Source organism: Euphorbia lathyris, chromosome 4 (genome assembly GCF_963576675.1).
Source record: "Euphorbia lathyris chromosome 4, ddEupLath1.1, whole genome shotgun sequence".
Lineage (NCBI taxonomy): Eukaryota > Viridiplantae > Streptophyta > Magnoliopsida > Malpighiales > Euphorbiaceae > Euphorbia > Euphorbia lathyris.
In genome coordinates this window covers 27,911,621-27,922,985 of record NC_088913.1, presented here as the reverse complement: position 1 = coordinate 27,922,985, position 11,365 = coordinate 27,911,621, and the positions used below count along the sequence as shown (strand labels likewise).

Below are 11,365 nucleotides of genomic sequence, written 5' to 3'. Positions count from 1 at the left end.
TCGTCTGTCTCAATGGATCTGTTCAATCTTGCCTCATGAGCTTGTAAGGAACCCATTAATTCATCAAATGAAAAAATTGCCAGGTCTTTAGACTCCTCAATTGCAGCTACAACATGATCAAATCTAGAAGTTAAACTTCTCAATACCTTTGCAACAACGGTTCCATCGGTAGCTTCTTTTCCGAAGGATCGCATTTGATTAACGATTGTTGCGACCCTTGTGAGAAAGTCTTGCACTGATTCTCCACTTTTCATCTGTAACATCTCAAAGTCACGTCGAAAAGATTGCAATCTCACAGCGATCACCCTTGAGGTACCTTGAAATGTTGTTTGCATTGTTACCCAAGCGTCTTTAGAAGTGGTTGCTGCTGAGCTTTTGGAGAAAATGGACTCCTGAACAGCTTGTTGAATGAAGAATAGTGCTTTTGAATCCCTCTTTCTGTTCTCCCTCAAGCGATTGTTGTCTTCATCAGGATCAACATAGCCATTCTCTACTAAGTCCCAAAGATCTTGAGACTTGAATAAAGTCTTCATCTTGATGCTCCAGAACTTGTAACACTCTCCTTTGAAGACTGAAATTGAAGGTTGTGCTACATTAACTGAACTCCCATTAGCAGCCATGATTCTACTCTCTCTTTCACTCTAAAGAACCAGGCTCTGATACCAAAAATGTTGGAAATATGAAGTAACAGAGCAAGAACCGATAGATATTGACAGTAGAAATATTGCAATTAATCTGATGTATTTATTCCATAAGAAACACCGCCATTATATAGGCTTACAATCAAAACTGAATTGCTAAAAAAGAAAACTAATATCAGATATTGTGAAACTAAATTAATTAATTAATAAGGAGAAAAATCACGAATATCAAAACAGATTTTAACAGCATACTAGACCAAGTTCAAAAGACTTTGAATCAATATTCAAGAAAATCTGCAAGCATTTGAAGGATTTGAGCAATAGTTGGACATTGTGATGGATGAGAGGAGTCGTCACAATACAATCCAAGCTTTGGTAGATCAACAATCTCATGCTTGACACAACGAAATCCAATCTTGGTTATAGAAATAGCAGCATCAATGGAGCATCCTGTGCTTATTAATTTTTCAGATACTAAATGACCTTTTCTTCTGTGTGTTTTGGCAGCCCAGTCCACCACCTTCCATGTGTAATTACATTCACCAAAACCATTCTCGTTCTTCGTAATTAGCCTTAATATCATCATTCCAAAACTGTAAATATCGCTTGATCTCTTTCCTGATCATATAATTCCGGTAACATTTCAATGTGAATTTATCGCTATAATATAAAAACAAAGTATTATTTTATTGAACCTGATGGAGACTTCTTATTTTCTCTTGTGATTGTCCCGAAATTAGTTAGTTTGGGAGTGAAATCCTGTAAAAACAAGTAGAATATGGAATTATTAATTGAGATAATATTCTTCACATAAAATAACAATAGTGTAATCATGTGGCTGACCTTATCCAACCAAATGTTTCCCAGCCATAAATCTCCATGGAAGAGTGGAGGATCATGCTCATGTAGCTGCTGAATTGCACTTGCTATTCCTTTTATAATTTTAAGGGTACTGCTCCAATTAAGAACTAATACCAATGAAGCAATTATCATTATATGAATAAGTTCGCTTTGAAAGCCAACTGACTCCTCGAACTTCAAAACCAACTAAGTAGCTCTTTAAATAGGTTTAAAATGATATATTAATTCCTGAATTTGCTTAAAGTGATTTATTGATTCACAAACTTAGTTAAAGTGTGATAAATTGCCTTTTGAACTTGTCTAAATTTCTCTTGCTCTGCAATGTAGGACTTAGGGATTAAACATATCATTTTAAGCAACTTAAAGAGGTTAATCTGTCGTTTTCAAAGTTGGATGAATCGTTAGACTTAGAAGTTAGATTATATATGATAACAAAATTTGGGAGATTACCTTCTAATTTCTTATTGATAGTTCCATTTGGCATGAATGGATAAACAAGGAATAAGTTTTGAGCTTGAGTTTTCCAGTAGCCAATCAGATTGATGATATTTGGATGAATCACTTTGGTTAAGAAGTCAACTTCTTTCTGAAGATTAACAAAGAATTAAGGCTAATGGTATTAATTACCATTATAAATTAAATTTCATTCATGTAATTGTTCTTTTTCAGTTCATGAAGTGTTTCATACATCTGTTAAAAGAACACAGGTGAGAAAGACAAAAAAAAAAAGGTTAAGGTTAAGGTTAAGGCTTTTGACAGGCAGCTACTGTGTACTCTGCTTTTCTGAAAAAAAAAGTTCAGACATGTAATTTTGTTGCTTAAAGCACTATTTAGCCCCTTCCCTACAAAAAAAAAATGTTTGCGTTTGTGTCAGAACCTGAGTTCTGCAGATTCCGATCTAGAATTTAGAGAGGAAGAAGATAGAAGAAGAAGAGAATTTAGGGAGGAATAAGTAGATGATTCTATTGATTGATTTGCTCAAATGAGCATGACCAGCTATAAAGAGCCAAACGGTTACAAGATAACTATCAAGAATGCCAGCTGGCTTAACAAACTAGCTAGAAAACAGAATAGCATCATAACAGGAATACACTCATAACATAATGGTAATTAAATGCAGTTACATAATACTTGCGAGGTTTCTTCTTTCTCTGATATGTAACAATTCCCTCCCTTTTTGCGCATTCTTGTCCCCAAGAATGATAAAATTCAGGGAATTGGCGACGAATGGCTTGTTCATCCTCCCACGTAGCATCCATTGCTGAAAACCCTGACCAACGAATTAGAAGCTGTGGAGTGGGTTGATCATATATAAACGCTGTTCTAGTGTTAATAACCTTGCTAGGAGTGATAATGTAATCAGGGTCCATGACTGGTGGTAGGGTAGTGAAAACAGGAATTTTAGGATGTAGCTGTTTCTTAAGAAGAGAAACATGGAATCCAGGATGAAGTTTGCAATTTGGGGGAAGTTGCAACTTGTAAGCCACCTGACCAATCTTTTCTATAATCAAATAAGGACCATAGTACTTAGCTGAGAGTTTCTGAGAGGTGCGAGCAGCCAAGGTCAACTATCGATAGGGCTGTCTTTTAAGAAAAACCATGTCTCCCACTTGAAAGGATCTGTCAGAGCGGTGCTTGTCAGCTGTCTGTTTCATTCTATTCTGAGCAGCAGCAAGAAAGGATTTCAGATAACTATTCATTTGCTCCCTGTCAGTGAAGAAGGCTTCAACAGCCGCCACCTGTGTAGTTTCAGGAGCTATAGCAATAGGGAGTTGAGGAGAGATCCCATAAAAGGCTTGAAAGGGGCTCACTTTAATAGAGCTGTGATAAATGGTGTTGTATCAGTATTCTGCTAGGCTCAGCCAGTCATACCATTTTTTTGGATTTAGGAACATGCTGCGTAGCCAGCAATTCCCTTTCATATGCAGAAAGGGATTGGTGTCTAGGGCTGAGGCTTTTAGAAAGAAAGCAGATGGGTCGCCCCTGTTGCATGAGCACTGCTCCTATTCCTGAGCCACTTGCATCACACTCGAGCACAAAGGGCTTGGTGAAGTCAGGGAGAGCTAACACAGGGGCTTGAGACATGAGCTGCTTAAGCTCTAAAAATGCTTCTGTAGCAGAAGTGGTCCAGTGAAACTGATCTTTCTTGAGCAAGTCCGTTAAGGGTTTACTTATAAGGCCATATCCCTTAATGAATCGTTTGTAGTAACCGGTGAGACCCAGAAACCCTCTAAGGCCCTTGAGAGTAGTTGGCATTGGCCATTCAGTCATGGCAACAATTTTGGCTGGATCTGTGGACACCCCGGCAGCAGAAATGATGTGGCCTAGATAAGAGACCGAAGGCACATCTATATCACACTTAGACCCTTTTGCGAAGAGTTGGTGCTGAGACAACAACTGAAATGTAAGCTCTAGGTGTTGAAGATGCTTTGCCTCTGTCTTGCTAAAGATGAGAATATCATCAAAGAAAACCAAGATAAACCTGCGAAGATAGAGCTGAAATATAGTATTCATTAGTGATTGAAAAGTAGCTGGTGCATTTGTGAGCCCAAAAGGCATCACTAGGAACTCATAGTGTCCTGAGTGTGTCTTAAAAGCTGTTTTAGGAACATCCTCCATTCGCATACGAATCTGATGATAACCAGATCGTAGGTCGAGCTTAGTAAACACTATGGCTTCTTGTAGTTCATCAATAAGCTCCTGAATTACAGGTATGGGGAATTTGTCCTTTATAGTATGCTTGTTAAGCTCCCTATAATCAACACAGAACCGCCAGGTTCCCTTCTTTTTCTTAACAAGTAAAACTGGGGAAGCATAAGGGCTTGTACTAGGCTGAATAACACCAGAGGCAAGCATTTCAGCTATTAATCTCTCTATTTCATTTTTCTGATGAAATGAATATCTGTAAGGCCTGACATTGACTGGTTCATTAGTTTTTAGAGGTATTGAATGGTCATGGGATCTTTGTGGAGGTAAGGTTGTATGAGTTAGGAATAAGGCTGTGTATTGGTGTAGTAAGGGTATATAAGCTGGTGGTGCAAGTGGTAAGGGTTTCAGGTGGGTTGGTGGTTAAATTGTTTGGTGAAGGATCATTTTCCTCACTAAGTTGCATTAGGAACAGGGTGGAAGCCACACCCTTCCAACCTTTAGTGATGAGTTTGTTCATTGACTTAAGAGTCATCTGCTTAATGGACATCTCCTCAACCTCCATGCCCTTAAGTTCCACTTCTTTCTTATCCTTACATACAATTAACCTATTGTTGTCAAAATCAAATGTCACAGGGGTATGAGCTCTCATCCAATTAGCTCCCAAAATCAAATCATATTCCCCTAATTCTAGTACTCTTAAAGTAAAAAGAAACCTGGTGTGATGCACAACCATTGCATTTGTATTGTACTGTAAGTTGCCTTCCATCTGCAATGGTGACTGCTGCAGGCTTGACCTTGAGCAGTGGAAGTTCAATCTTCTTGGCAAAGTGCTCATCCACAAAGATGTGGGTGCTGGCACTATCTATCAAGATGTGAATAACCTTCTTCTGCATAGTCCCTTTTAGTTTTAAGGTTCCACTGGTTCTTCCTCCATAAGAGCATGAATGGACAGGGAAATTTGCTCTTCGTCTAGAGAAGGTGGGGGAGGTTCATCTGCCTCCTGTATTTCCTCATTAGTTGGCTCAGGTTCCTCTTCCAGAGCTTCCATAGCGTGTAACTTCTTAGTGGTGCAAGTATGGCCTGGAAAATACTTATCTCCATAGCGCCAACAAACTCCAGGAGTTCTTTTCAGGGGTGAAGGTTGAGTGGTGACTGGTTGGTTAGGTTCAGGCAGTTTGTGTGAATCTACAGGGGTTGTGTTTGGCTTAGAAGGTGTAGTAGGTGACCGGGGCTTATTTTGGATGGGTAATCGAAAGGTAGGCTTAGGTTTCAGGGCTTCCATCATAGCTTGAACATGTAATTCCTGAAATTTAGCTTGTTGAATTGCATCGTATAAGGTTACAGGTTTGAAAGGTCTTACTGAAGTTTGCTATTCTGGTTTGATGCCATCAATGAATCCCTTACGGTAAAAATCCTCATCGATGGTGGGGTAAGACTTTTCCAGGCAGAGCTTCATTTCCTCAAATTGATCCTGGAATGCATCCATCGTTGTAATCTGGCGTAGTTTAAGTAATTGTTCCACAGCATCACGCACTGCGGTGTTTGGAAATCGTTTGCTCATCTCATCAACAAATTCTGGCCAAGTTACTGCCGGATGACTGGGTTTCCATTTCCGGTACCATTTCTCCGCATGCCCCTGCATAAACAATCCAGCTAGATCTACTCGTTTCTCCTCGCTAACTTCAAATATCTGGAAATATTTGCTGCACTTGCTCGCCCAGAGATCTGCTTCAGTTCCATCAAAGGGAGGTAACTCGCATCACGACAACATTTTATTGACCGGTACCATTACCTTAGTACCAGAGTTTCCGCCGGAATAATATCCCGACGGAGTGAAACCTGTAAATCCTCCAGACGGAGTTGGCCCAAGTATTCCGTCAGAACCAGAGAAGGCACTCTTCTCTTTGAAATGGTTAACATGCGTTTTTAGTGGGATTGAAATCGATTCGGAATGAGGTTCCACCATCCTGGAAATGGTGGTGATGGTTTTCTGAACAAGAGTTTCTAAGTTTTTGTGAGAAGTGAGTAGGGATTGATGTATTGCAAATTGTTCCTTCCGGATCTGAGTCTGCTCAGTGAACAGAGCTTTGATCCTCTGGTTTTGAACCCTCTGTTCATCGGAAATCTGAATTTGCAACTCTGACAGCTTCGTCTCTGTCGACGATTTTTGCTCCGTCAGTTCAGCACTCGGTGCCTTCAACTGCTCTGTAATTGCTTCCATATGAATTCGTGTTGTTGTTGCTCTCGTCTGCGGATGGACCATAAACGGACCTGAGTTCTGCAGATTCCGATCTAGAATTTAGAGAGGAAGAAGATAAAAGAAGAAGAGAATTTAGGGAGGAATAAGTAGATGATTCTATTGATTGATTTGCTCAAATGAGCATGACCAGCTATAAAGGGCCAAACGGTTACAAGATAACTATCAAGAATGCTAGCTGGCATAACAAACTAGCTAGAAAACAAAATAGCATCATAACAAGAATACACTCATAACATAATGGTAATTAAATGCAGTTACATAATACTAATGCCAGGTTTCTTCTTTCTATGATATGTAACAGTTTGTCCCTGATTTATTATTTTGTGACACGTTGACTCTGACTTGTAAAAGATGTTTGTGTTTATACCCTAACCTATTATTTTGTGGTAATGACCCTTGACATATAGCAATCAATCACATGCGGTCCAATTTTTTAGACGGAAATTAGAATGTATATAATATTTTGCCAATCTGCTTAACTGCCTCAATTTTCGTATAATATTTCACATCCGAAAACCACTTATTTCTCCGCTTCTACAACTACAACCTTGGAGAACATGAGTTCTTTTCCACCCACATAGCAATCATCTGATGCGTGATTTAGTGGATTTCCTTACATACATACTAATTTTCGTCTAAATTAGACCATATGCGATTGATTTCTATAAGTCATGGACCAAATATGACTGATTGCTATACATTAAAATATCAATATCACAAATACATCAGAAAGCAAACACAAACATAAAAGGTCAGGAGCAAAATAATACTTTAAGCTATATACTTGATGTCAAACTTGCCAAAGGACTGGAACTGTAACTTTTGGCTCTAAAAACACATCCAAGTACGTAGGACTTGCACACATTTCGTATCAATCGTATAACTAGTTCATCCCAAAAATGATTGTAGAATTCACCTTACTGAAGAGAACAGAAGCTAAGTATTTGTATTTTTTGGGGGTAAGAAGCAAACTATTTGTATCAAACCAAAATGAATATCGGGAAGCTGCATGGAAATGGAAACAGAAACGGATATAGAAATTGATATCGGGAAACAATGTTTCTAAAACGTAGCTTTCAAGATATAGCTTTCAAAAGGAAACGGATATGAAATGCAAAAATGCTAGTAAAGTGATGTTTCCGTGCAACATAGATTTGAAATACTTTGAGAGTGCATGAGAAAAAAGGCCAAGTTTTAAGAAGATACCACTTGTACAAATGACAGTGCAATGAATTCAGTAACTGATATCAAACATATAGTTAAAGTAGCAAGCAAATAAGATGAATTATTTCTGAAGTTTTTGCTTACTTGCCACAAAATCGTCGCTCTTTCATCTTCGCTGCGACTAAATTGAATGGCAATATGTTGGCCATTAAGATTTCTCTTCCACTTTCCTTTGATGATTCCATGATAAATATAACCCAATGTTCCACTGCCGATCAAGTTTCTTACACTCAACCCATCAGTATAAGTTATTAACTCCTTATAGGTAAGAAATGTGATCAGTTTTTCTGAATCTGTCAATAAAAAACAAGTTATAAAAGGTAAAAGTAATAATTAATACTCTAATTGAAAAGTGATATTCTATGGATGAGGTTACTCTTGAATAATGATCTTACTATTTTGCACTCGAGGATCAATCTCCATCGGGTTCGAGGAAACCTTTGGACGACTCCGTCTGTCATCGTTTGAGCCTTTTTTAACTCCAATATAGGAGTTCAATTCCCTCAATCTCAAGAATCCTTTGTAAAGTGCACCAAAATTTGTCTTCCTAACTTTGACTTGTTCTGAAAAGTTATTTCTTGCTGGAACCAAATCAGTCAGAGATGAGTTATTGATTCCCACTAAATCAGCACTACTAGAAGACATGGAAAATGGAGCAAAATATGAGACTAATGGCATCTTTGATGGCAGATCAGGAAGTGGAGCTACATAATTCAGAACATGAATTGCTTTCTCAATTGTAGGTCTTAGCTTTGAATCTGGATGAGCACACCAAAGCCCAACAATCATTAAACGTTCAACTTGCTGCTTATCGAAATCTCCATTTAGTCTAGGATCAGCTGCTTCAAGTAGCTTTCCTTCTCCATAGAGATCCCAAACCCACTCTTTCAAATTTATTTGATCTTCTCTTGCCTTACGGTCGATGATTTTTCTTCCACAAGCGATTTCCAAAGCAACAATCCCAAAACTATATACATCTGATTCCTTGCTTGCCTTGCCTGTAGTGGCATATTCCGGCGCCACATAACCCGGGGTGCCTGCTAAAGGTGTTTCATTTGGACCTCTTCCTTGCTTTACTAGTCTTGCTAACCCAAAATCCCCTAGTTTGGGATTAAAATCTGGATCTAACATCACATTGCTTGCCTTTATATCTCTATGTATCACATATTGCTCCAATTCTTCTTGCAAATAACGTAGTCCTAAGGCCAATCCTAGAGCAATTTTGTACCTTATCTCCCATGTCAGCAAGCTACTTTCTTTAAATATATGAGAATCCAAGCTGCCATTAGACATGAACTCATAAACAAGTAAGAGTTCCTTTTTTTCGTGGCACCAACCAATTAGTTTTACCACATTTCTATGTCGCAACTGACTGATGATCTTGACTTCATATGCATACTCCTTTATGCCTTGTTTGGAATCTCTAGACACCCTCTTCACTGCAACAGAACAGTTCAATTCTTTCAAAAATCCTTTATAAACTGCACCAAAACCTCCCTCTCCAAGTTTTTCTTCCTCTGAAAAGTTGTTTGTGGCTTGAACCAGAGCATTGTAAGAGAACTTCCGAGCACCGGTAGCCCTTATAAAATCATTGTCCATAGATTCATAAAGATCAGTTCCTTCACCATCATCTACTGTTTTATCCAAGTCAACTGTATCATTCTCTATTGATATATCTAAGTCAAATCCATAATCATCCATGGAGTTATCCAAGCCAACTCCATCATCATCCATGGTTGTAGGCAAGCGAACACCTCCATCATCTGTTGATTTAGGCAAGTGAATTCCATCATCTATGGATTTATCCAAGTCAATTTCATCATCATCCATCAATTTAGAAGATTGAGTGAGCTTCATATCATATTCTTCCCCTTGGTACGCATGTGATACGGATTACAAATATATGAGAGACAGAACTAATGAACTTTTAGCCTTAAACCAACAAAGATTCAAGCACTCAAAGCTTCAGGGGAGAAATCCCAATTCGTAGGTGAAAATCTAGTTTGTCAAATTTAAGATTGAAGAGATGATGAAATGGGAAGGAAGTGATGCATTTATACCTTTAAAAAAAATCAACAGTAAAAGAATGCCCCTAAACAACTATAAGACTTTTAGCAGCATCAAAAGTGAGCAACCTTGACCTTTCACATAATTAGCAAAAGATGGCCTCTGTTTCAGGAGAGGGAAAATGAAAGGAAATGGAAAAGAAATCATATATGTGATATTCACGACAGAGGAAAAGAATTAATCAACTCTCCCAGCATTAAAAAAAAATAAAATAATCAGTTATATTAAAGAAATGATAAAAGAAAAGCTAATATATTATCCATTTCATATCCTCTATAACTTATACTACATTAACATCTCAAAGCTCTGAACAGATCCTAAAACCCAACAAACCATTTGACAAGTGGGAGCATTTCAATAATCACAGATTTGAATTTAAAAAAAAAAAAAGGATTAATATGGGAGTATTATTTATTTGGGGTTATTAGCCTTCATAACTGAACACCCATGGATTTATAAAGATCAATTCCTTCATCAACCTTGGATTTTTCTAGCAATGGATGATTTTTATCCAAGTCAACTCAACCATCATCCATTGTTTATCCAAGTCAACCCTATCATTGTTCATGGATATATCTAAGTCAACTCCGTCATGAATGTATTCAAGCAAACATCTCATCATCCATGGATGTCCGCAAACGAACATCTTCATCATCCAAATCATCACATTCAGAAAAAAAAGAGGAGGATTAATATGCGAGCATCCTATAAATGTTATTAAGCAGAATCTATTTTCGCGATTGAAATTCTCCTAAATTATTGTAAATGGTTGTATTTGACACCAGAAATCACGAAATGCCATGAAAATTGAAACACATTCTTTTTTAGAGAACAACAATATAATTTTCCCTAGTAATACTGTTTCGAACCATGATAACCAGTATCGTTGTCCCTAGCAGGTAAGTTATCAAATCAAACAGAGATTTTATAGAAGTACCTGAACCCTTGCTCTTTCAGATCTGTTGCAACTTGTAAGAGAACTTCACAAGAAATTTTTCGCCATAAATGTTCGTTTCCGGTTTCCGGTTTCCATCTCCCGCTGATGATTTCAACATAAACTGAACCAGATGCTTCTTTGCCAATAATTCTTTTTTCCTTTTGAGGGAAGCCGCCATTCCTATTTGCCACTCTTGCACTTGTGAAATCTGGAGAGCAATTATGCTCTAGGGCATTTGGAGCAGCCATTTTGCACTAATTTAACAAACTTGTTGATTAATTTGTATAACAACTTTATTTGGGTATAAATTGACCGGTGTGGTGGATAAAGACCATAAAAATACTCTCTATTTGCATTTGAAAACAAAAAGATATGCAGTTCTTGTTCTGTTATAGTGTTCTTCAAACCATTTAAATTTTCCCAGATTTTTCCATAGAAAAAAAAAATTACTAACTACATAGAAAGTTGCAACAGATTGTCAAATTAGTTTGGCCTCTGTGAATTTTAGGGGCGTACCTAGCGGATTTTGGAGGGTCCATTGGAGTTACCTAAAGTTCACCAACTACCTTAGTATTAGTATGAAGCCAACAAATCTGTGCGGGCTTGGCTAAACGGACAATATCATACTAATGGTGGTTCTATTGGTGAACTCGTGGGCCCTTCAAATAGTATCAGAGCCGAGTCATGGTGCATGAGATCTAAGGAGATGTGGGAGACTCTCAGTGT

At 37.9% G+C, this 11,365-nt stretch overlaps 1 protein-coding gene across 5 annotated transcripts; it reads right to left on the bottom strand.

The window, feature by feature from the left end:
* Positions 1-722: 722 nt before the first annotated feature.
* LOC136226041 (receptor-like kinase LIP2) lies at positions 723-11,061 on the bottom strand. 5 transcript variants are annotated; one of them, XM_066014322.1, is made up of 7 exons: positions 10,640-11,049; positions 8,031-9,633; positions 7,720-7,928; positions 1,953-2,088; positions 1,485-1,609; positions 1,337-1,400; positions 723-1,259 (listed from the first exon to the last, which is right to left on the bottom strand). In XM_066014322.1, the coding sequence occupies exons 2-7, from the start codon at positions 9,490-9,492 to the stop codon at positions 919-921; spliced, it is 2,337 nt and encodes a 778-aa protein (XP_065870394.1). In that variant the 5' UTR covers positions 9,493-9,633; positions 10,640-11,049; the 3' UTR covers positions 723-918. The 5 variants fall into 5 exon arrangements, with proteins under 5 accessions (XP_065870394.1, XP_065870395.1, XP_065870396.1 ...); XM_066014323.1 differs by having other exon boundaries at positions 8,031-9,506; XM_066014324.1 differs by having other exon boundaries at positions 8,031-9,398; positions 10,640-11,048.
* Positions 11,062-11,365: the final 304 nt, after the last annotated feature.

Coding starts and splice junctions, on each gene's coding strand:
- LOC136226041 (XM_066014321.1), bottom strand. CDS start 9,492: ATGAAGCTCACTCAATCTTCTAAATTGATGGATGATGATGAAATTGAC. Junction 1,610..1,952: donor TATCAATAAGAAATTAGAAG/GTAATCTCCCAA, acceptor CATTGGTATTAG/TTCTTAATTGGAGCAGTACC. Junction 1,260..1,336: donor AAATAAGAAGTCTCCATCAG/GTTCAATAAAAT, acceptor TTATATGATCAG/GAAAGAGATCAAGCGATATT.